This window comes from Microcaecilia unicolor, chromosome 5 (genome assembly GCF_901765095.1).
Source record: "Microcaecilia unicolor chromosome 5, aMicUni1.1, whole genome shotgun sequence".
NCBI lineage: Eukaryota > Metazoa > Chordata > Amphibia > Gymnophiona > Siphonopidae > Microcaecilia > Microcaecilia unicolor.
This window is the reverse complement of record NC_044035.1, coordinates 120,000,706-120,024,144: the sequence shown is the minus strand read 5'-3', so window position 1 is coordinate 120,024,144 and position 23,439 is coordinate 120,000,706. Positions and strand designations below refer to the sequence as shown.

The 23,439-nt window shown below is 45.1% G+C and overlaps 1 protein-coding gene across 1 annotated transcript in view; it reads left to right on the top strand.

Moving 5' to 3' along the window:
• The window catches only part of POLR3A (RNA polymerase III subunit A), a 206,841-nt gene that overhangs the window by 171,333 nt on the left and 12,069 nt on the right, over positions 1-23,439 (top strand). The window contains exons 24-27 of the mRNA XM_030203237.1: positions 4,822-4,992; positions 7,136-7,229; positions 18,123-18,215; positions 19,728-19,892. Coding sequence (XP_030059097.1) covers positions 4,822-4,992; positions 7,136-7,229; positions 18,123-18,215; positions 19,728-19,892 — 523 coding nt within the window. The remainder of the gene's footprint in view (positions 1-4,821; positions 4,993-7,135; positions 7,230-18,122; positions 18,216-19,727; positions 19,893-23,439) is intronic.

The following is a 23,439-nucleotide window of genomic DNA, read 5'->3' as shown; positions in this document are numbered from 1 at the left end:
GTAATTGAATTTAACAGTGACACAAAGTTATTCAAAGTTGTTAAAATGCCAAGAGCATTGTGAAAAATTGCAGGACGACCTTAAGAGACTGGGAGACTGGGCATCCAAATGGCAGATGATGATTAATGTGAGCAAGTGCAAAGTGATGCATGTGGGAAAGAGGAACCCGAACTTATAGCAATGTGATGCAAGGTTCACGTTAGAAGTTGCTGACCAGGAGAAGGATCTAGGAGTCATCGTTGACGATACTTTGAAACCCTCTGCTCAGTGTGCTATGGTGGCAAAGAAAGCAAATAGAATGTTAGGTATTATTAGGAAACGAATGGAAAATAAAAATGAGAGTGTTACAATGCCTTTATATTGCTCCATGGTGCGACCGCACCTTGAATACTGTGTGCAATTCTGGTCACCGCGTCTCAAAAAAGATATAGTGGAATTAGAAAAGGTACAGAGAAGGGCAACAAAAATGATAAAGGGGATGGGATGACTTTCCTATGAGGAAAGGCTGAAATGGCTAGGGCTCTTCAGCTTGGAGAAAAGATGGCTGAAGGGAGATATGATAGAGGTCTATAAAATAATGAGTGGAATGGGTAGATCTGAATCACTTGTTTACTCTTTTGAAAAATACTAGGACTAGGGGGCATGCAATGAAGCTACACTGTAGTAAATTTAAAACCAATCGGAGAAAATATATCTTCACTCAGCGTGTAATTAAACTTTGGAATTTGTTGCTAGAGAATGTGGTAAAAGCAATTAGCTTAGCAGGGTTTAAAAAAGGTTTGGCAAGCTTCCTAAAAGAAAAGTCCATAAGCCATTATTAAAATGGACCTGGGAAAATCCACTGCTTATTTCTAGTATAAGCAGCATACAATGTATTGTACTGTTTTGGGATCTTGCCAGGTACTTGTGACCTGGATTGGCCACTATTAGAAACATGATACTGGGCTTGATGGACCTTCGGTCTGTCCCATTCTGGCAACACTTATATACTTATGTAACTTAGATTTCAGAAGTTGGTGGAATCTTGGCTTCTCAGTAGTTGAAGGTGGTTGATCTATTTTTATTTTAGAAGTTGAAGCAGTTGCTTTTATTACTTTGAAGTAAGGTGGAGTGAAATAGTTTCTATTAGATAGGTTTGGGGGGGCTCAGGAGGGGTTATATAACTGTTTTAGCTGTGTTTTATAAACACAAGGAATGGTAGAAAAAGACATGTAATGCACATATTTAAAATGTATTAGGGATTCAAAGACTGTGCCTTGATTAGATTTGTGTGAGACTGTTCTAGGTATGTTTGGCTGAATTTTTACTTTTAATGGCTGTCTCATGGTGATGGGGAAGAAGAAAACAAAAGCTTCTGTTTTTTTTGTTTCCAAACCATCTGTCTGGGGGCTTATGGTTATCTTACCCCATCACACCTACTAGATCTCAAGAGAGAAGTGGAGCACACTCAGGCAGAGCCAGATTTGATGCTGAGCTCCAGTGGCTGCTGAACCCCACCGTAATCCCTGAGAGTCCCAGCTGGTGATCCAGAAGTATACAGTTTGAATCAATGCCACAGGAAGAAGCTTGGGCTGCTAATGAAGGAGTATCAACTGTAAAAATCAGTGTTGGAAGCTAAGGAGAGTTTGACCATACAGATCGTGGAGAAAATGACTGAGCAGGATAAAAGACTGGCTAAGTTAGAAAATAAAGTGGAAACTTTGGTCACTTATTCATTTCAGGGAACAAGTAGACCTTTTATTAAGGACAACTTGTTACATATGAAACTAGAAACTATGGAGCATACAGTGGGGGAAATAAGTATTTGATCCCTTGCTGATTTTGTAAGTTTGCCCACTGACAAAGACATGAGCAGCCCATAATTGAAGGGTAGGTTATTGGTAACAGTGAGAGATAGCACATCACAAATTAAATCCGGAAAATCACATTGTGGAAAGTATATGAATTTATTTGCATTCTGCAGAGGGAAATAAGTATTTGATCCCTCTGGCAAACAAGACCTAATACTTGGTGGCAAAACCCTTGTTGGCAAGCACAGCGGTCAGACGTCTTCTGTAGTTGATGATGAGGTTTGCACACATGTCAGGAGGAATTTTGGTCCACTCCTCTTTGCAGATCATCTCTAAATCATTAAGAGTTCTGGGCTGTCGCTTGGCAACTCGCAGCTTCAGCTCCCTCCATAAGTTTTCAATGGGATTAAGGTCTGGTGACTGGCTAGGCCACTCCATGACCCTAATGTGCTTCTTCCTGAGCCACTCCTTTGTTGCCTTGGCTGTATGTTTTGGGTCATTGTCGTGCTGGAAGACCCAGCCACGACCCATTTTTAAGGCCCTGGCGGAGGGAAGGAGGTTGTCACTCAGAATTGTACGGTACATGGCCCCATCCATTCTCCCATTGATGCGGTGAAGTAGTCCTGTGCCCTTAGCAGAGAAACACCCCCAAAACATAACATTTCCACCTCCATGCTTGACAGTGGGGACGGTGTTCTTTGGGTCATAGGCAGCATTTCTCTTCCTCCAAACACGGCGAGTTGAGTTCATGCCAAAGAGCTCAATTTTTGTCTCATCTGACCACAGCACCTTCTCCCAATCACTCTCGGCATCATCCAGGTGTTCACTGGCAAACTTCAGACGGGCCGTCACATGTGCCTTCCGGAGCAGGGGGACCTTGCGGGCACTGCAGGATTGCAATCCGTTATGTCGTAATGTGTTACCAATGGTTTTCGTGGTGACAGTGGTCCCAGCTGCCTTGAGATCATTGACAAGTTCCCCCCTTGTAGTTGTAGGCTGATTTCTAACCTTCCTCATGATCAAGGATACCCCACAAGGTGAGATTTTGCGTGGAGCCCCAGATCTTTGTCGATTGACAGTCATTTTGTACTTCTTCCATTTTCTTACTATGGCACCAACAGTTGTCTCCTTCTCGCCCAGCGTCTTACTGATGGTTTTGTAGCCCATTCCAGCCTTGTGCAGGTGTATGATCTTGTCCCTGACATCCTTAGACAGCTCCTTGCTCTTGGCCATTTTGTAGAGGTTAGAGTCTGACTGATTCACTGAGTCTGTGGACAGGTGTCTTTCATACAGGTGACCATTGCCGACAGCTGTCTGTCATGCAGGTAACGAGTTGATTTGGAGCATCTACCTGGTCTGTAGGGGCCAGATCTCTTACTGGTTGGTGGGGGATCAAATACTTATTTCCCTCTGCAGAATGCAAATAAATTCATATACTTTCCACAATGTGATTTTCCGGATTTAATTTGTGATGTGCTATCTCTCACTGTTACCAATAACCTACCCTTCAATTATGGGCTGCTCATGTCTTTGTCAGTGGGCAAACTTACAAAATCAGCAAGGGATCAAATACTTATTTCCCCCACTGTATATGCAGAAGTAACTTGACTATTGAATTTTCCCAAAACAAGGTATCTATCTCTGGAAGAACTTTGGCTAATGTATCTAAGGGATTCTTTAAAGATTGAAAAACCAGAAGATACCAAGGTGTCCAAAATGGTACTACCTTTGATAAGTAGTAGTACCCTCATGGAAGAGAAGAGAACAGAGAAGAACGTGGTCTGGACTCTACTGGGGGCAGTGGACAACCTTAATATCTCAGCATTCCTTGAATCCTCAGATAACGTTCCGGCTTGGGCCCCCTTGGTCATAGTTATGTGTGATGAGATTGATCATTTTTTTTGTTACATTTGAACCCCGCGCTTTCCCACTCATGGCAGGCTCAATGCGGCAGGCAATGGAGGGTTAAGTGACTTGCCCAGAGTCACAAGGAGCTGCCTGTGCCGGAAATCTCCTTGTGACTCTGGTTTTTTAGAATAACATTTTAAATTTAAGGTAGTTTTTCATTTTGTGCTCAGAGGGTGATGCTGTTCCCTTATGGTGCTAGAAGACACAAAAGTTTGGAAGAAGGTTTTTTTTTACAGCTTAAGCCATGGGTATGGTATTAGGGGCTACTTTTTTCCCCCTCCGTTTCCCATGTAAATGCCTTGTGTGTTATCAATGGAACAGATATTCCTTTGTGAAACCATTACATTTACTTTCATCTTTTCTATCAAAAATTTCTTCTGTTTAATGTTTCATCTTTTTAGTGATTCGAGCTATTGAGAGAGAATATGAGACGTAATGTTGGTTTTTTTTTAATGGGATAGTTTGTTTACTTGGCAAATTCTCCATTATGTGGATTATAGGTAGTTGGTTCCTTTTTTGATTATTGGTATTTTCTTTTTATGAAATATATGAACTAATGCTATCTTTTCTTGGTTTGCTATATTTTGAGAACTACATATAATAAAATAAATGTCTCTATTTGCCACGTACTGAACAGTAAAAACTAAATGAAATAGCAAAGCATTTCTACTTCAGGAAGTAGGAGCAAGCTTGGCTCTTCACCTAGGCCTTTAATGGAAGAAGTAACTAACTTGCTAGTCACATACATAAGGAGATGAACTGGCTGCATATACTGTAGTAGAACATTTTGATCCACTCTTATCCTGGCTGAGATAATATTCAAGCACCTTTCTGACCTCACTGCAACTTTGTTTTAAATTAGTCCTTTTATTTTCTAATTCCTGTATCTTATCTATATGTTCCATCTTTGCTTACACCCTATGGTATCTATTAAAAATGTTTTATTGTATTTCTTGTGTTTTATTGACATTGTAATGTAGCATATTATACCATACCTTATATTGTGATCTCTTGGTTTTGTCAGTTAAATGATTTTCTTGAGATTGCATGGTGTTAATACCAGCAAGCACACTAGACTTCTTGGAAAGGGCATCTGGTTTGATATTTGGTTATTTGTCCTTAGAGCACAAATGGAGCCTGGGTCTGCAGTAGGAGCTCTGTGTGCTCAGAGCATTGGCGAGCCTGGCACACAAATGACACTGAAGACGTTCCACTTTGCAGGTGTTGCCTCCATGAACATTACTCTGGGTGTTCCTCGAATCAAAGAAATAATCAATGCTTCAAAAGCAATAAGGTACCTTTAAGTACAAACTTTGTTTCAGATGTTGCATGGGATAAATTATGTGGTTACTGTAGTAGTCCACCTGGATGCACAGAAATGAAGATTAACAAAAAATAAATGCCTTTTTATTGGGTTTATCATATGTTTCTTGACTGTTTGGAGCTGACACTCCCTTGCTCATTCACATCTGCAAAAAAACCCAAAAAACCCGAAAAGTTAGTTTTAGTTTTCAGACGTGAGCTAGGGTTTGTCAGCTCCTGAAAGCTTGTCAAGAAATATATGAAATATATAAAGTTAGTTTAGTAAACGAGTGTCAACTTTTGATCTATTTAAAAGGAAAAAAAAAAAGTACTTCTGTAAGGCACAGCCATTATATTAAACTGTATCTACTGTACACTGCCTTGGGCGAATCTCTTCATAAAGGCGGTTAATAAATCCCAATATTTAGCACATTGCTGGCTTAGTTTGGCAGCCAAAATAGCTGGAATATCTTTGGCCAGTTTAAACGTAACCAGCCAGGGCCGAATATCAGCTTGGCTGGTTAAAGTTAAACCGGCCAAAATTCAACCGGATATTCAATGCCAGTCACCATAAACGGCCAGGCATTGAATATCCAGTCTCGGTGCCAACCGCGAGAGACAGCCTGGCTAACTCCCACAATCTGAATATCAGCCCCATGGTTTATAAACCACTGCTTTGAAAAATCTTTGCAGATTTAGGAAAGTAGAGTAGACTGATAGTGGGGAGGTGGAGAGAATTTTGGCAGTCAAAAACAATGGTTCTTCCTAGATTTACTTAATTCTCACTGCTGAGGATTATCCCTTTAACAGTTGTAATCTATGTGAGATATGTTTATGTAAAACAGCACAATGTAAGCAGTCTCACTTCCCTTTTTAGTAAAGTGGAGCAATTTCTCTTTTTGTGGCATTTAGCAAAGGACATAGCAACATAAAAAGAGCTAATATCTAGCTTGCTTTACACTTACTGAAAACAGTACCTTTCAACGCAACAGTTGGAAACAAAGAATAAGTACTGGTGATTTAAATAGATGGAATAACCTCCCCATTAAGACAGCCTGATTTAAATACAGAGGATCTCTAGATGTGAAGAAGTGAGGGGAAAACCAGAGTCTTAGGTCTGTGGCATTGCACCAGTAATGAAAGTGGACCCAAGGTGCTTTAATTAATTTATTTATTACATTTGTACCCCGCTCTTCCCACATACAGCAGGTCCAGTGCGGCTTACATAGTAAAAGAAAGCATCTTACATGGTAAAGAATACAGTAAAAACAAGGAATTGTAGGAACAGTATTATAAATTGTGATCATAACTACTTACATTATGAAAGGCATTACAAAGGACATGTGAAAAGAAGGTAATGAACTACAATAGGGAAGGTAGACAAGGATATGATAGGTGAAAGGGAAGGAGAATGGGAGGGAAATGGTAAAGGATGGAGGGAAGAAGATGAGGGACTAAGTATAACATTGGGGTCAGAGTAAGCGTCAACGTCTTAGCAGGAGTATCGTAGGTGATCTGGTGGAATTAAACTGGTCCATTAGGGTAAACTTGCTTGAAAAAATGGGACTTTAACATTTTCCTGAAAGGTAAATAGTTATTAATAGCTCGGATGGGTCTTGGGAGAGCATTCCAAAGTTGACTACCCAGAAAGGAGAAACTGGATGCATAGTATGTTTTGTACTTGACACCTTTGCAGTTTGGGAGGTGTAGATTGAGGTATGTTCGCGATGACATTGTTCTATTTCTAACTGGGAGGTCAATCAGGTTGTTCATATAACTGGGGGATTCTCCTGATATGATCTTATGGATAATTGTATGGACCTTGAAGTATATTCTCTCTTTGATGCCATCAAATTCTCCATTTCTCTGACATGCTTGAAATTCCTCACTGCTCCAACAGTGCGTTGTGTTTCTTTTCTTGTGTGATATAAGCCTGGTTAATTACTGTTTTGTATTGAAGGAGCTAAGTGTATGAAAAGTAAAACGTAATATAATCCCTATTTCCTATTGGCATTAGTCATGTTAATTACAAGATACAGTCTACAGTAAAGTTATTTTAACCAGAATGGTTTGTCAGGCTAATATAATAGTATTAATATATATATATATATATATTTTTTACCTGTTTGGGATAGCACACCTATTATCACTGCTCATCTGGATAAGGACAACGATGCTGACTATGCCCGCCTTGTTAAAGGAAGGATTGAGAAGACTTTATTAGGCGAGGTAGGAAAAATGCTAATTTCTGATGATAGATATTGAGAACACAGGACTTAAGTTGTGATCTCCTCTCAGGCACTGGCTCTGAGTAACTATGCACTGGTTCTTTGTCTCAATTTACTCAACTATAATTGAATAGCACATTTTTTCTCTTTGCCCTTAAAGTGAATGTTGAGGCACTGACATTTGCTTCAAAAATACGTTAAGGTGATAAGTCTTTTTTTTTTTCCCTTACTTTCACACATTGTATGTGTATGGAATTTTAACATTAACTCCATTATTATCAGCATAAGTAGAAGGCAATCAATATTTCAGCCTAGAATAGTTTCCCAGTCTAATTTAAATGGAGAATTAAGCTATATTAACTTAAACAAACCTTAGTACAAGAAGAAAAGGGCTTGTGTGTGAAAACCAATACCTAAACATAGTAATATAGTAACATAGTAGATGACGGCAGAGAAAGACCTGCACGGTCCATCCAGTCTGCCCAAGAAGATAAACTCATATGTGCTACTTTTTGTGTATACCTGACCTTGATTTGTATCTGACATTTTCAGGGCACAGACCGTAGAGATCTGCCCAGCACTAGCCCCGCCTCCCACCACCGGCTCTGCCACCCAATCTCTGCTAAGCTTCCGAGGATCCATTCCTTCTGAACAGGATTCCTTTATGTTTATCCCACACATTTTTGAATTCTGTTACCGTTTTCATCTCCACCACCTCCCGCGGGAGGGCATTCCAAGTATCCACCACTCTTGAGTCTGCCCCCTTCAATCTCATTTCAAGTCCTCTAGTTCTACCGCTTTCCCATCTACGGAAAAGGTTCGTTTGCGGATTAATACCTTTCAAATATTTGAACGTCTGTATCATATCACCCCTGTTCCTCCTTTCCTCCAGGGTGTACATGTTCAGGTCAGCAAGTCTCTCCTCATACGTCTTGTAACGCAAATCCCATACCATTCTTGTAGCTTTTCTTTGCACCGCTTCAATTCTTTTTACATCCTTAGCAAGATACGGCCTCCAAAACTGAACACAATATTCCATGTGGGGCCTCACCAACGACATATACAGGGGCATTAAAACCTCTCTTCTTCTGCTGGTCACACCTCTCTCTATATAGCCTAGCAACCTTCTAGCTACGGCCACCGCCTTGTCACACTGTTTCGTCGCCTTCAGATCCTCAGATACTATCACCCCAAGATCCCTTTCCCCGTCCGTACGTATCAGACTCTCACCGCCTAACACATACGTCTCCTGTGGATTTCTACTCACTAAGTGTATCACTTTGCATTTCTTCGCATTGAATTTTAATTGCCAAACCTTAACACCATTTTTCTAGCTTCTGCAGATCCTTTTTCATGTTTTCCACTCCCTCCCGGGTGTCCACTCTGTTACAAATCTTAGTATCATCCGCAAAAAGGCAAGCTTTACCTTCTAACCCTTCGGTTAAAGAGGCTAAAGAGCATGATTTTGTAAAGGACGATAAATTTACAAAGCATATAGGGTGTTTTTTTCTACACTAAGAAATGCTAAGCTTGAAACATATACCTCTTTTACGTCTGCTGGAATTCTGGGCAAAAAAATATCAAAATTCTGTGCACAGAATTTTCAGATTTTTTTTGTAGCCCCCTCCCTCCCACCCACATCACCCCCTCTTTTTTTTACATCCCCTCCCTCCAGCCACCCCCTGCACTCGTGAGGTAAGGGAGGAGGAGCTGCAGTGGGAGAACCTCTTCAGGGGTTAGGAAAGAACCCCACTGTTTCCTGCCTCGCTGCTGCCACTCTCTCACTGGTACCATGCTTTTTCCAGTTGGCCACCGAGACTTTAAATGGTAATCTGAGATTACTGCTTGAAGTCTCTGGTCATTTTGAAAAAGCACAGCACTAGCGAGAGAGCGGCGGCAGCGGGGCAGGAAAGAGTGTGGGGTTCTTTCCTGCCCCCGAAGAGTCCACTAGACCATCAGGGCATTCAGTGCTCAGGTAGGGCAGTGGGCAGCATTCTGCAGAGAAATTGTGAATTCTGCGCGACTGGGGAATTCTACACAAATTCTGCGCTCTGCAGTTGCGCAGAATTCCGGCAGCAGTACTGTTTTAAAGCATCTACCAAGCATCTCCCTGATAACAAAGGCCAAAAAATGTTTCTGTGGTTGAATGAATCAGGCGGGTGGGGGGAGGTGATTGCCAGCCAGGCACAGGTATGTAAAGTACATACCCACACAGAACCTCCCACACTGCACCCTTCTGTTGATTGGCTAACAGTGAGGCAGAAGAGAGCAGCAGTGTCTAAAGCTACATTCTTCATCACTACTACGTGGCTCAGGGTTTGAACTGCACAGCACTAGGGCCCAATGCACAAAGCTTACCGTGCTTGGAACGTTTGCTTTAGACCGGTTGTGGCCTGTCTAAAGCAAACATTATTTACTTTGTATTGCACAAATGGTTCTGTGTCCATTTTACTATTCCCTGTAGCAGCTACCAGCAACTCTTTGCAAACGCATTACAATGTGCTCATTAGTATTAAAATGAGTATTCCAAGCAATGCACAGACCTGAGCTCCTATCTTTAATGTGAAAACTTTTACTGCAGGTCTGTACTGTCTTTTTTTTTTTTTGTTTGTTTTTTTTACACTTTATTTATACCAACAGCAAAAGGCCAGACAGAAAAATGTTAGAACTAACAAGCAGAAGCAAAGCAGCAATACTCCAGGGTACAAAGTAACATGAAAACTCAGCTAGCTCAGCTGCCACTCGGTTCTTATCCAAGAGAGAGACCAGGTTTAGGCCTCTTGCCATCCAATTTTACCCCCACTTATATCCTTAAGAAACCAAACATACACACTCCCCCTCACCCCCCCCCCCCCCCCCAACAGGTGAATGAATCCCAAGGGAAAGAAAGAAGAGAAAATAAATAAAGGGTGTTCAAAGTCAGAGCAATATGCCACACAGGGCCTTATATACCATGGCAAAAAAAAAACCTCCTCAAGAATCGTCAACAGGAACCCTCTCTCCAGATGATGTAAGTGTCAATAGTTTGTTCCACAGCCACCTCTTAGACACCATAGACAGCCTGCCATGATGATAAAGATACCAGAGTTCAAATTGGGCCACCTGATGTAGTTGATGCTGCCAGTTGGGGGCAGTTCTCCAATGTTGCAAAATGAGTTCATGCAGTGTAAAAATGGCACACATAACAATACAGTTTTTGGTGGTGGGCACCTGAGAATGATCCTCCCAACTGCCCAACATCAAGAAATCATAAGTCCATTCCATATGAGTGCCCACCAATTGCCCCAAAAGAAGAACCTTCCGCCGACTTTCATGAAGATGACAGCACTCCAGGAAGGTATGAATCCAAGTTCCCCTCCCCACCTTACACCGCAGACAACACTCATCCATCCAGAATTGCATTTGACAGCCACACACTCTGGTAATATAAGCTGGTCTGGACCTGTCCTTATGGCGATTCTTGCCTGATGGGGGGAGAGATGGTTCAGTGGAGGGTTGGGGTCCACTGAACCAAAGGGATGTTCTGGAAGGGGAATCACTAGACCACTACAGAGTTTCTTGATTTGCATGGGGGGGGGGGGCCTAAGAGGGGGTCCGCTGGACTCTATTGTACTCTCTCTTGAGCCCCTCCCCACGTAACTCAAAAAGGTTTCTATTGGCTTCTGTCAATTACAATTGACAGCTTTGCGTAACAAACAGCGACCGATGCACAGAGGGGGATCCATGCATCTCATTTGCATGCCATCCCCTTTGTGCATCTGTCGCTGTTTGCGACTCTGTGTTTTCTCCCACGGAAGCCATATTTTATGGCTACCTTTGTGTCTTAGCCCCAAGGTTACAATTCAAAATCTGAGTTGGGTCCCAAGACAGAAAACCACATCACCTAAAGTAGTGCTGTTCTCCTCCTAGTATCTTATCAGCATGAGTGGGGGAGGGATATAAGATGATGAGAGAATTGATAGGGTAAAGAAGAGAAGGGGGAGAGAATCTGCATATAGAAGAACGAGAGAAATGCTACTGTCTGTGGGAAAAGGGGCAGTTTGTTAAAGTTACATGTTTGAACTTCTGTAACTTAAAAAAAAATGTTCACATAAAAGGATTGGGTTAGGACTGATGCATTACAAATTGTTTTCTGTATCAGATTTCATTAAAACCTCATTTTTTGTTTCTGGAGACTTTAGTCATATTTTCCTCGAGATGGTTACAAATGGGGAACAGAGAGAGGTGTTAGTGAGATAGAGGGGAATAAGTGCCCATGTATGTGCATAGGGCTCAGGGGAGGTATCTTCTCTTGCTTTTCCTATTTTCTGATTCTCCTTCCCTGCCCCAGACTTACATTTTCATGGAAATTATAATGCAGCATCTTTAATACCTGTCCAGCCCACCCCCTCAAAAAAAAAAAAAAATTACTGCCAGAAGAAGGGAGAGGAAGGATCATCACACAGGAGGGAGAATGATCCAGACACATGTGATATCTAGCCCCCCCCCCTCCACACACACACATTTAAGATGTTTTCTTCTTCCATCTTCACTTTGATCTTTTTCTCTCCTGACCCTTCTCTCTTCCCAATTCCCAGGATCCCTTCTCCCATTGTTAAAATCCTTTCCATATCATCAAGCTGATCAATCCATAGACTGGTGGGTTGTGTCCATCTACCAGCAGGTGGAGATAGAGAGCAAACTTTTGCCTCCCTATATGTGGTCATGTGCTGCCGGAAACTCCTCAGTATGTTCTCTATCTCAGCAGGTGGTGGTCACACACAGCAGCAGCTCTGGCTAGGCCTCCAAGCCTAATTTTTAGGTTTTGTTGAGTGCCTGGGGTTGAGGGCTCTTTTGAGCAAGTGCAAACCTGGTGGTGCCAGGTCCCTCCTTTTCTCCCCCCTCCCGCTGGCTCCGTTAAAAAAAAAAAATAAATAAAATTTTTAACGTCCTTAAAGGCGTTTATTTCAACGTTTATTTAAGCGTCTATTGCAGCTACTCACTGGGACACCAGGTCGTTACAACTCGGAGCGGACAGCAGGTAATTTTTACCTTTTTATAGCGGGCAGGGGGTTCCCCGATTCTTCTCCTCGTGGCAATGGCGTCGGAGGGCGAGGGCGCAAAGGGTCGCTCCCCGGATCGCTGGAGCGCTTCTAGAGGGGATGCGGGGGTTTTACAACCTGACTCGCCCTTGATGGGTGATAGTTTAGTGACCGATGAATGTCCCGGTCGTTCCTCCGGCGTGGCGGTTTTTTCCCGCCATAAACGCCCATCCCCCGCTCCTCGCCTCCGCCATCTTGGCCGGCCACGCGGCTCGGACGGCTTCTTCGGGGCCGCCCTTGAGGTTGGAGACATTAATGCCATGAACGCCCTTAATTTGGGCGACGGCACAAAGCGGCTAAAGTTAAGCGCCGTTCTTCCCGCGCGGCTCCTTCACGGAGTTTCGCGCCGGACGCCATTTTGGATGCGCAGCATGTCTCTCCCCCGCTATTGCGAGCGCCGGTTGAGAGTGCGTCTAGGGCTGTTGCCCAGGCTGCGGAAGTGCACAGTCTGGGGGGTTTCTCCCCCGAGTTTGTTTTGCTGCTGCATCAGGCTTTCCTCATGCATAACGCTGCCCCTGCTCCCTCTTCTGATAAAGAGGTTGAGGTTCCCAGAGGTAAACGCCCTCGGGTTGATTTCCAGGCCTTGGAGGACTTTTGTCTCCTCCGATGTAGATGAGGGCAGCGTGTCTGAGGTCTCCCAACGATCCTTTCCGGATTCCTTGGAGGAGATAGATCCCCGCTCGGCTGGAGCGGATGACCCCTCTGCAGCGCGGCTTTTTAGCCCAGAGGATTTGCCCAACCTGTTGTTACAGGCCATGGACACTTTGAAGATTTCCTCTCCGGAGGACGTCTCTCCCTCAGCCCCTGTTGGCTCTGCCATTATGCTGGTGACGAAGCGCCCGCCTAGAACCTTCCACGTGCATGATGCCATGCACACCTTAATTGCGGCTCAATGGGATGTCCCGGAAACGAGCCTTAAAGTGGCTAGGGCTATGTCCCGCCTCTATCCTTTGGCTGTGAGTGAACGTGAGGCCTATCTGTGGCCTACCGTGGATTCTTTAATCACTGCGGTGACTAAGAAAACGGCGTTGCCGGTGGAAGGTGGCACGGCCCTAAAGGACGCCCAAGACAGAAGATTGGAGGCGGCCTTAAAGTCGTCCTTTGAGGCAGCTGCTTTAAGTTTGCAGGCCTCAGTTTGCGGCTCCTATGTGGCCAGGGCGTGCCGGACTATGATGCAGCGGGCTTCCCCCTCGGATCATTCCTTGAGGGCTGATTGGCCGGCCCTGGAATCGGGCTTAGCCTATTTGGCAGACTTGCTGTATGATGTCTGGAGAGCCTCAGCTAAAGGCATGGCTCAGACAGTCTCTGCGCGGCGGTGGCTTTGGCTGAAACATTGGTCTGCTGACCACGCCTCTAAATCCCGCCTGGCTAGATTGCCTTTTAAAGGCAAGCTGCTCTTTGGGGTCGAGCTGGACAAAATCGTGACCGATCTCGGCACGTCTAAGGGCAAGAAGTTACCAGAGGTCAGGGCTCGGGCTAGTGCTCGTCCCGGTACCTCCAGAGGACGGTTTCAGGAAGCCCGTCGGTACCGCCCGGGCAGGTCGGGTTCTTCTGCCCCCTCTTCCTTTAAGAGGAATTTCTCCCCCAAGCAGCATTCCTTTCGCAGAGACCGCCGTCCCGGAGGTGCTCCCTCCGGTCCTCCCCCAGGGTCTCGTACCCAATGACGGGGTCTTGGTCCACGCCCCAGTGCAGATTGGAGGACGGCTGTCCTCGTTTCTGGGCGAGTGGACCACAATAACTTCAGACGCTTGGGTGCTGGAAGTCATCAGAGACGGCTACAAGCTAGAGTTCTGCCGACCCTTAAGAGACGGGTTTGTACTCTCTCCCTGCAAGTCTCCGGTCAAAGCTGTGGCAGTGCAGCAGACTTTGGACAATCTGATCCGCCTGGGTGCGGTCGTTCCGGTGCCAGAAAGTCAGCTTGGCAAGGGGCGTTACTCCATTTACTTTGTGGTACCAAAGAAAGGAGGTTCTGTCCGGCCTATCCTCGACCTCAAAGGGGTCAATCGGGCCTTGAAAGTGCGGCACTTTCGCATGGAGACTCTCCGCTCTGTTATAGCGGCAGTGAAGGCAGGGGAGTACCTGGCATCCTTGGACATCAAGGAAGCATTCTTGCATATTCCCATCTGGCCTCCTCATCAACGCTTTCTGCGTTTTGCAGTCCTGGGCCGACACTTCCAGTTCAGAGCCCTCCCTTTCGGGTTGGCTACTGCTCCGCGGACCTTTTCCAAAGTAATGGTGGTCATAGCGGCCTTCCTGCGAAAGGAAGGAGTACAAGTCCATCCTTATCTGGACGACTGGTTGATCCGAGCCCCCTCTTATGCAGAGTGCGGCAAAGCTGTGGACCGGGTAGTTGCTCTTTTGAGCTCCCTGGGATGGATCATCAACTGGGAGAAGAGCCAGCTGCGCCCGACTCAGTCCCTGGAGTATCTGGGAGTTCGATTCGACACCCAAGTGGGCAGAGTGTTCCTGCCAGACAATCGGATTGTCAAACTTCAGGCTCAGGTGGCCCAGTTCCTAGTAGCCTCTCCCCTTCGGGCTTGGGACTATGTGCAGCTGTTGGGCTCTATGACGGCCACGATGGAAGTTGTGCCCTGGGCCAGGGCTCATATGAGACCACTTCAACACTCTTTGCTGCAGCGCTGGACTCCGATGTCGGAGGATTATGCGGTGCGCCTTCCCTTGGACCCAGCAGTGCGCAAGGCGCTGAGCTGGTGGATGCAGACAGTCAAGTTGTCTGCGGGAATGCCTCTGGTGACCCCAGAGTGGATTGTCGTCACGACGGACGCCTCGTTGTCGGGCTGGGGAGCCCACTGCTTGGGAAGGACAGCGCAGGGGCTCTGGTCTCCTGCAGAGGCAAAGTGGTCTATCAACCTCCTGGAACTCAGAGCCATTCGGTTGGCGCTTTTGGAGTTCATCCCGGTACTGGTGTTGAAGCCTGTACGGGTCCTGTCGGACAATGCCACGGCTGTGGCCTATGTCAACCGCCAGGGAGGTACCAAGAGCGCCCCTCTAGCCAAGGAGGCTATGAGTCTATGCCAGTGGGCAGAAGCGAACCTGGAACAGCTGTCAGCGGCCCACATTGCCGGAGTCATGAATGTCAAGGCGGACTTTCTCAGTCGCCATACCTTGGAGCCCGGAGAGTGGCAGCTATCTGCTCAGGCGTTCTTGGACATCACGAAGCGCTGGGGCCAGCCGAGCCTAGATCTGATGGCGTCATCGGCCAATTGCCAAGTGCCGCGCTTTTTCAGCAGAGGACGGGACCCTCGATCCCTGGGAGTAGATGCTCTTCTCCAACAGTGGCCGACACAAGAGCTTCTCTATGTGTTCCCGCCCTGGCCCATGTTGGGCAGGGTGCTAGACCGGGTGGCAAAGCATCCCGGCAGGGTAATCCTGGTGGGTCCGGATTGGCCCAGACGTCCCTGGTATGCGGACTTGATCAGGCTCTCAGTCGACGATCCTCTGCGGCTGCCAGTGGAGCAGGGCCTGTTACATCAGGGTCCCGTGGTGATGGAGGATCCCTCCCCCTTTGGTCTTACGGCCTGGCTATTGAGCGGCAGCGTCTGAGGAAGAAGGGCTTCTCAGACAAGGTCATCGCCACTATGCTGAGAGCGAGGAAGCGCTCTACTTCTACTGCTTACGCCAGGGTTTGGCGTATCTTTGCAGCGTGGTGTGAAGCAGGCTCACTTTCTCCTTTCACTGCTCCAATTTCTTCAGTGTTGGCGTTCCTGCAAGAAGGTCTGGACAAAGGCCTGTCGCTCAGTTCCCTTAAAGTCCAGGTAGCGGCTCTGGCTTGCTTCAGGGGCCGCCTGAAGGGTGCTTCCCTGGCTTCGCAGCCAGATGTGGTGCGCTTTCTCAAGGGAGTTAATCACCTGCGCCCTCCTCTGCACTCAGTGGTGCCTGCGTGGAATCTCAACCTGGTGCTAATAGCATTGCAGAAGCCGCCGTTTGAACCCTTGTCAAGGGCATCTCTGAAAGACCTGACGTTGAAAGCAGTCTTTTTGGTGGCTATCACTTCAGCCAGAAGAGTTTCCGAGCTCCAGGCGCTCTCATGTCGAGAGCCTTTTCTGCAGTTCACTGAGGCAGGAGTGACTATTCGCACAGTGCCTTCCTTTCTGCCCAAGATTGTTTCTCGCTTCCATGTGAATCAGCAGCTCTGTCTCCCTTCCTTTCGTAGGGAGGACTACCCAGAGGAGTACTCTGCTCTTAAATATCTGGATGTGAGACGAGTCATCCTCAGATACTTGGAAGTGACCAATGATTTCCGGAAATCGGATCATCTGTTTGTCCTGTATGCAGGTCCTCGTAGGGGTCTGCAGGCTGCTAAGCCTACAGTGGCAAGATGGGTCAAGGAAGCCATTGCAGCGGCTTATGTGGCCGCGGGGAAGGTGCCGCCTATCCAGCTGAAGGCTCACTCCACAAGAGCTCAGGCGGCCTCGATGGCAGAGGCCGGTTCCGTCTCCTTGGAAGAGATATGCAAGGCGGCAACTTGGGCTTCGGCCCATATATTCTCCAAGCATTACCGCTTGACTGTGGCTGCTCGGGCGGAGGCCCGGTTTGGAGCTTCAGTGTTGCGGTCAGGGATTTCTATGTCCCGCCCTGGGTGAGTACTGCTTCGGTACATCCCACCAGTCTATGGATTGATCAGCTTGATGATATGGAAGGTAAAATTATGTATAATCATACCTGATAATTTTCTTTCCATTAATCATAGCTGATCAATCCATAGCCCCTCCCAGATATCTGTACTGTTTTTATTCTGGTTGCATTTCAGGTTCAAGTTCAGTCTTCAGTTACTTCAGAAAGACTTCGTGTTCAAGTTTTTCACTTGGATTCTTCAAGAGTTAAGACGAGTTTGTGTTACAGTGAGCTGCTGCATTCCTCTCCCCTCCGTTTTACGGGGCTGGATTGAGACTTAAAAATTCTGCCGGCACTCCCTCCCGCTTCGTGCGGCTGTAGGGCAGTTTTGTACCCCTCCCGCTTCGGCGGTGTTAGGGTCAGTCAGCTCCTCCCGCGGTTGCGGTTGCAGGATAAGCCAGATCCCCCCGCATCAGCGGGTGTGGTGTCCCTCCCCCGCTCCGCGGGGATGAGCTGGACGGATTCCCCTCCCCCACTTGTGTGGGGATGAGCTGGGTTAATTCCCCTCCCCCGTTTCGGCGGTGGTGAGCTGGGCAGAGTGTCCCTTCGTGGGTGTAATTCTCTAAGTGCTGAGTCCTGCGGATGGAGCTTTGATATCGACATACTGAGGAGTTTCCGGCAGCACATGACCACATATAGGGAGGCAAAAGTTTGCTCTCTATCTCCACCTGCTGGTAGATGGACACAACCCACCAGTCTATGGATTGATCAGCTATGATTAATGGAAAGAAAATTATCAGGTATGATTATACATAATTTTACCTTCTGTCACACCCCCCTCAACAATACTATGAAAAGATAAAATCAGGCTACCCAGATATGATAGAATGGAGAATGGCTTTATCTTAATAAAGTAAAATAAAGTGTACATTATTATGCAATAATTCCACAGTATTATTGCAGAATTCTCTAACTTTTGCCATGGAATCTCCTCTTGAGCTGCTGCAGGGTTCTGGGAGCTGTTTGATTCAGTGGAAGATTTGTGACAGGAATCTGGGTGGTTACCACATTACAGTTAAGCAGTTTGCCTCTATTTTTAAATGTTCTTCAAAATATACTGAATATGTAGTAGTAAGAAAATTGAACACGTGTGTAATGTCTCCAAATAGCTACAACTCTGTACTCGCGTACAAATTAACCTGCATATCTTTGAACTCCTCTGTCCTCTTTTACTGCAGATTTCAGAGTACATTGAAGAAGTTTTCCTTCCTGATGATTGCTTCATCCTGGTTAAACTTTCGATGGAACGTATTAGGCTGCTCAGACTTGAAGTGAGTTGTTTCATGACCTGGGCATCCAAATATAGCCCACCTCTGTTTGAGCTGTGACCCACCTGAAGATTTTAGTACTCTCCTCTTGCACTACTTTCTCTTCTGCTTGTAGCTGCAACTCATCTGGTCTGTTCAATAATATTTAGCACACACAGTTCAGGAGTGGAGGAGTAGCTCAATTCCCACTGCAGCTCCTTGTGACTCTGGGCAAGTCACTTAACTCTCCATTACCCTAGGTACAGAACTTAGATTGTGAACTCACTAGGGACAGAGAAGGTACTTACGTATAATATATGTAATATACCACAGAATGGAAGAATATTAAATCCACTGACCCTTTAATTCAAACATGGCACTGAACCGTATGGGAGGTGGAAGGGCTGAAGCACACTGCATCAAGAAGCTATTGCAACATCCTGTTATGCTTCTGTGACCCTTTGTAGATTCGGGCCAGTTTTGTATTTTTCCTTCCTTGTGCAAGGACTTCCAGCAAAGCACAAGAGGCATCAGTCACACAAGCAGTATTTGCAGGAAAGCTTCAGTTCAGGACAGGCACCTCCAGTGGCCACGTACAAAAGAGAAAAAAAAATAGCCCACTAATGGGAAAAAAAAGACACCCCTGTTTCATGATATTTGTATAATTTTGTGTGAGGCCAGAACCTGCTGATCATTTTCCATCCTTTTATGTATTGGGGGGGGGGGGGGGGGGGGGTTTATATAGTCATAAGTCTTACAATTATTTTATTTTGTTGTTGAATGACCCTCTATTTTTTTTTTAACATTACATATGTATTTTGGGGTTTTACCACCATTACATTAGTAAAATTTTGCAGCAACTGATTTCCATAAGAATAATTATCACAGAATCTAGTCTTTGCAAATTCCAGATGTTATCATGGCCAACTCAATCTTATGACTGCTTGTATAAAGTCAGCTCAGTCTTCCAATCTTAATACTTTTATTTCTTTTGCTTGTTTCCAAAATTTCTACAAAGAAACATCCAAACAAAGCTTTGGACTTGTACATAAAAAAAAGTACAAAACTAGTCTCACACACAGACACACTCGCACGGGAGTAAAACATAAAACTGCCACTTAATTATCAAATAGTTAGCCCACAAACCGCTCAAAGAATGTTAACTCAATGTTGAGTAGTTTCCCTATCAAGTTGGTCTGGTTAAAATAAATAAATAAACTTTAACCTTCTGAAATTTGACCCAGTACCAGTAAGGGAATTTCAAATTAAAAAAAAAAAATTCCCAATGCAAATGTTTGTGCTTAAAATTAAACATCTTAATCAAGTGGCATAAGCCATGTTTGGGGAAAATTACTAATTTTTCCCAACAATAAAGTAAATCTTTTTCTTTTTAAAGTATATTTTATTGCTAATATTTTATCCATACAAGAAACAAAGGTGACCAAGAGTGGTACATGAAGCAAAATCAGTCTGTGTGGTTTTCAAGAAATTAAACTTTGTGTGGCTTCTGACTGCTAAATGGGTTATCTTCAACAGGTTAACGCAGAAACAGTACGATATTCCATTTGCATGTCAAAGCTGCGAGTGAAGCCTGGTGATATTGCTGTCCATGGAGAGGCTGTTATCTGTGTGACCCCCCGCGAAAACAGCAAGAGTTCTATGTATTACGTTCTACAGTTTCTGAAAGAGGAGCTGCCTAAAGTAAGAAAACTGGAATATTTTCAGGGAGTCTTGTTCTCAAACCATAAATGGGAACAGAGAGGGAATGCCCTGCTGTCCTGGCAGTACAGGAAAGCTGAACCTATAACAGGGGCTCTCAACTGTAGGACTGGAAGCCTGATTTCCATAAATACATGCACTTAGTCCAAGAAACTAGTTAAATTTTATATGCTTTTTTTTTTTTTTTTAACTTTGAATATAGATCAGAGGTTCGTAACCCAGTTCTGAAGACACACTAGTCAGGTTTTCAGGATACCCACAATGAATATGCATGATATAAATTTGCACACAGTAGAGATAGATTTGCATGCCCTATCTCATACATATTCATTGTGGGTATCCTGAAAACCTCACTGGCTTAGGTGTGTCCTGAGGACTGGGTTGAGAACCCCTGATAGATGCTTAAAAACCAAAGATAAACTTTAAACTACATTCAGTAGGAAGTCAGTATCTATTATAAGGAACATATATGCTTATTCTGCACCCATTACATGGGGCAGCTTGTGCTGTCTGTTTGTAACAGATGTCTATATATTTAGTAAGCTGTGTATAATGGACCAGGTCTCTGCATTTCTACAGTCCTACTACTTACTACTACTTAACATTTCTAAAGCGCTACTAGGGTTATGCACCGCTGTACAGTTTGACAAAGAAGGACAGTCCCTGCTCAAAGGAGCTTACAATCTAAAGGACAACATGTGCAGTCAGTTTACAATCCAGTGGACAACATGTGCAGACAGTCAATTGGGCAGTCTAGATTTCCTGGATAGAGGTAAAGTGATTAGGTGCCGAAGGTGACATTGAAAAGATGGGCTTTGAGTAAGGATTTGAAGATGGGCAGGGATGGGGCTCTGCGTATGGGCTCAGGGAGTTTGTTCCAAGCATAGGGAGAGGCAAGGCAGAAAGGGCGGAGTCTGGAGTTGGCGATGGTGGAGAAGGGAGCAGAGAGGAGGGATTTGTCCTGTGAGCGGAGGTTTCGGGTAGGAGCGTAAGGGGAGATAAGGGTAGAGAGGTAGTGAGGGGCTGTAGATTGAGTGCATTTGTAGGTTAGTAGGAGACATTTGAACTGTATGCAGTACCTGATTGGAAGCCAGTGAAGTGACTTGAGGAGAGGGGTGATATAAGCATATCGGTCCAGGTGGAAGATAAGACGTGCAGCAGAGTTCTGAACGGATTGAAGGGGGGATAGGTGGCTAAGTGGGAGGCCAGTGAGGAGTAGGTTGCAATAGTCAAGGCGAGAGGTAATAAGAGAGTGGATGAGAGTTCGGGTGGTGTGCTCAGAGAGGAAAGGGCGAATTTTGCTGCTGATGAAGAGAAAGAAGCGACAGGTCTTTGCTATCTGCTGGATATGCGTGGAGAAGGAGAGGGAGGAGTCGAAGATGACTCCGAGGTTGCGGGCAGATGAGACGGGGAGGATGAGAGTGCCATCGACTGAGATAGAGAGTGGGGGGAGAGGAGATGTGGGTTTGGGTGGAAAGATAATAAGCTGTGTCTTGGACATGTTCAGTTTCAGGTGGCGGTTGGACATCCAGGCAGCAATGTCCGATAAGCAGGCCGATATTTTGGCCTGGGTTTCCGCAGTGATGTCTGGTGTGGAGAGATAAAGCTGGGTGTCGTCGGCATAGAGATGATATTGGAAGCCATGAGATGAGATCAGCGAGCCCAGGAAAGAGGTGTAGATTGAAAAAAGAAGGGGTCCAAGGACAGATCCCTGAAGAACTCCAACAGAGAGCGGGATGGGGGTGGAGGAAGATCCATGAGAATGAAGGTACGGTGGGAGAGATAGGAGGAGAACCAGGAGAGGACAGAGCCCTGGAACCCAAATGAAGATAGTGTGGCAAGGAGTAAATTATGATTAACAGTATCAAAAGCGGCGGACAGGTCGAGGAGGATGAGGATGGAGTAGTGACCTTTGGATCTGGCAAGGAACAAGTCATCTGTGATTAGCCTTTATGAACACCTGTGCTCTGCTCTCAGTGCCTTCAGAGCTTTGTTTCATGCTAGGAGGAGCAGATTTCTCCTATCCCTATGATCGCGCTCTTGAGAGAAATAGAAAGATATGGCAACCTGTTAGAGAGCTGTGCCTAGGTCATAGATCCAGCATGTAGAGAGCTTGAACTGTCTATGCTGAGACAGTAAACTGCTACTTGTTGTTTTTTTTCCACACAATTAGTAATCTATTTTGCACCTGCTGCAGCTGTTGCTGCGATTATCGTAGTGGCTGCAGAATATTTCATATTATCAGCCACTGATGGTTACTCCTCTCTGGGAGATGGCTAATCAGACACAGACTCACTCTATATGTACAGGATCCCTAATCCAGCTCAACTGTATTAAATGATTTGGATTAAGGATTGGAGTCTCTTCTTTAGTAATAAGCAGCCCCAGGTTTAACTCTCTGAGTATTCTCTGTACATAATGCTGGGTAGAGGTCAGAATAGTGAAAATTCACTCCATTACCAAGTTTGAGAGGATACGTCATCAGAAAGCCTCAGTGATAGAGAAACGCAGGAAAATTGACTATAGAAGCTGAACAGTGTTAACAAACAGTTAAGTGATCCTTATTAGGAAATCTTATGGGCAGCCCCCACCTGCTGCCTTGGCAACAAACACTGTAACCATTCTTCTAGCACAGCCAAGCTTACATCAGTACTTGGAGCTTGTTTAAAAAAAGGTTTAAATTTCAGCCAGTGTAATTGTAGATGATGGCAAGGCGAGTGAAAAGATTGCAGTAAGTAAGCAGGCTGAATAGCAACTATAAGTGATTGATTTTCTTATTTTATCAACCACTGTATTAAATGAAGAATTGGATTAAGCATTAGAGTCTCCTCTTTGGTAATAAGCAGCCCCAGGTTTAATTCTCTGAATATACTTGGTACATAATACTGGGTAGAGGTCAGAATAATGCTGATTCTTCTTTACTCTAGTTAACTGGAGTAATTATAACTATTTGAGAACAGACTCAAATTATTCTGACCTCTACCCAGTATTATATACCAAGTATGTACTCTTATCAATATACAGTTCTTTCTTATAAAATGTACGTGTGCCTGTGAATTCCCAGTAAAAGTAGTTCATTAAAAAACAAAGGGGCAACTTCTATACATAGCATGTCAACATACTGGGGTGTAATACCACTGGTATAATATGTTGTAGCCATTCTCCACCAAGTTACTAGCTACCGAAACCTGGAGGAGATTTTTATAAATTCTTTCCCATGACTAGAAATCGAGCTGGGTACCCAGAATAACCTCCCATTTTGGCGGGGATGTGGGGCACAGGGAACCTTTGCTCATCTTTGGTGGTTTTGCCCAAAGGTACAAAGTTTTTGGGACTCTGTGGTGGGTTGGACCCAGACTGTCATTGGGGTCCGCATTTCAAAGACTATAGTTAGCTGCTTGCTTCATTTTAGGCCCTCTGAGCTCTTGGTGCACAAGAGGAAGTTGACTGACCACATCTTTGCAGCAGGACGCTTGGTATTGGCTGTGGCCTGGAAACAGCCGACTGTTCTGGAACTGTCAGTGGTACA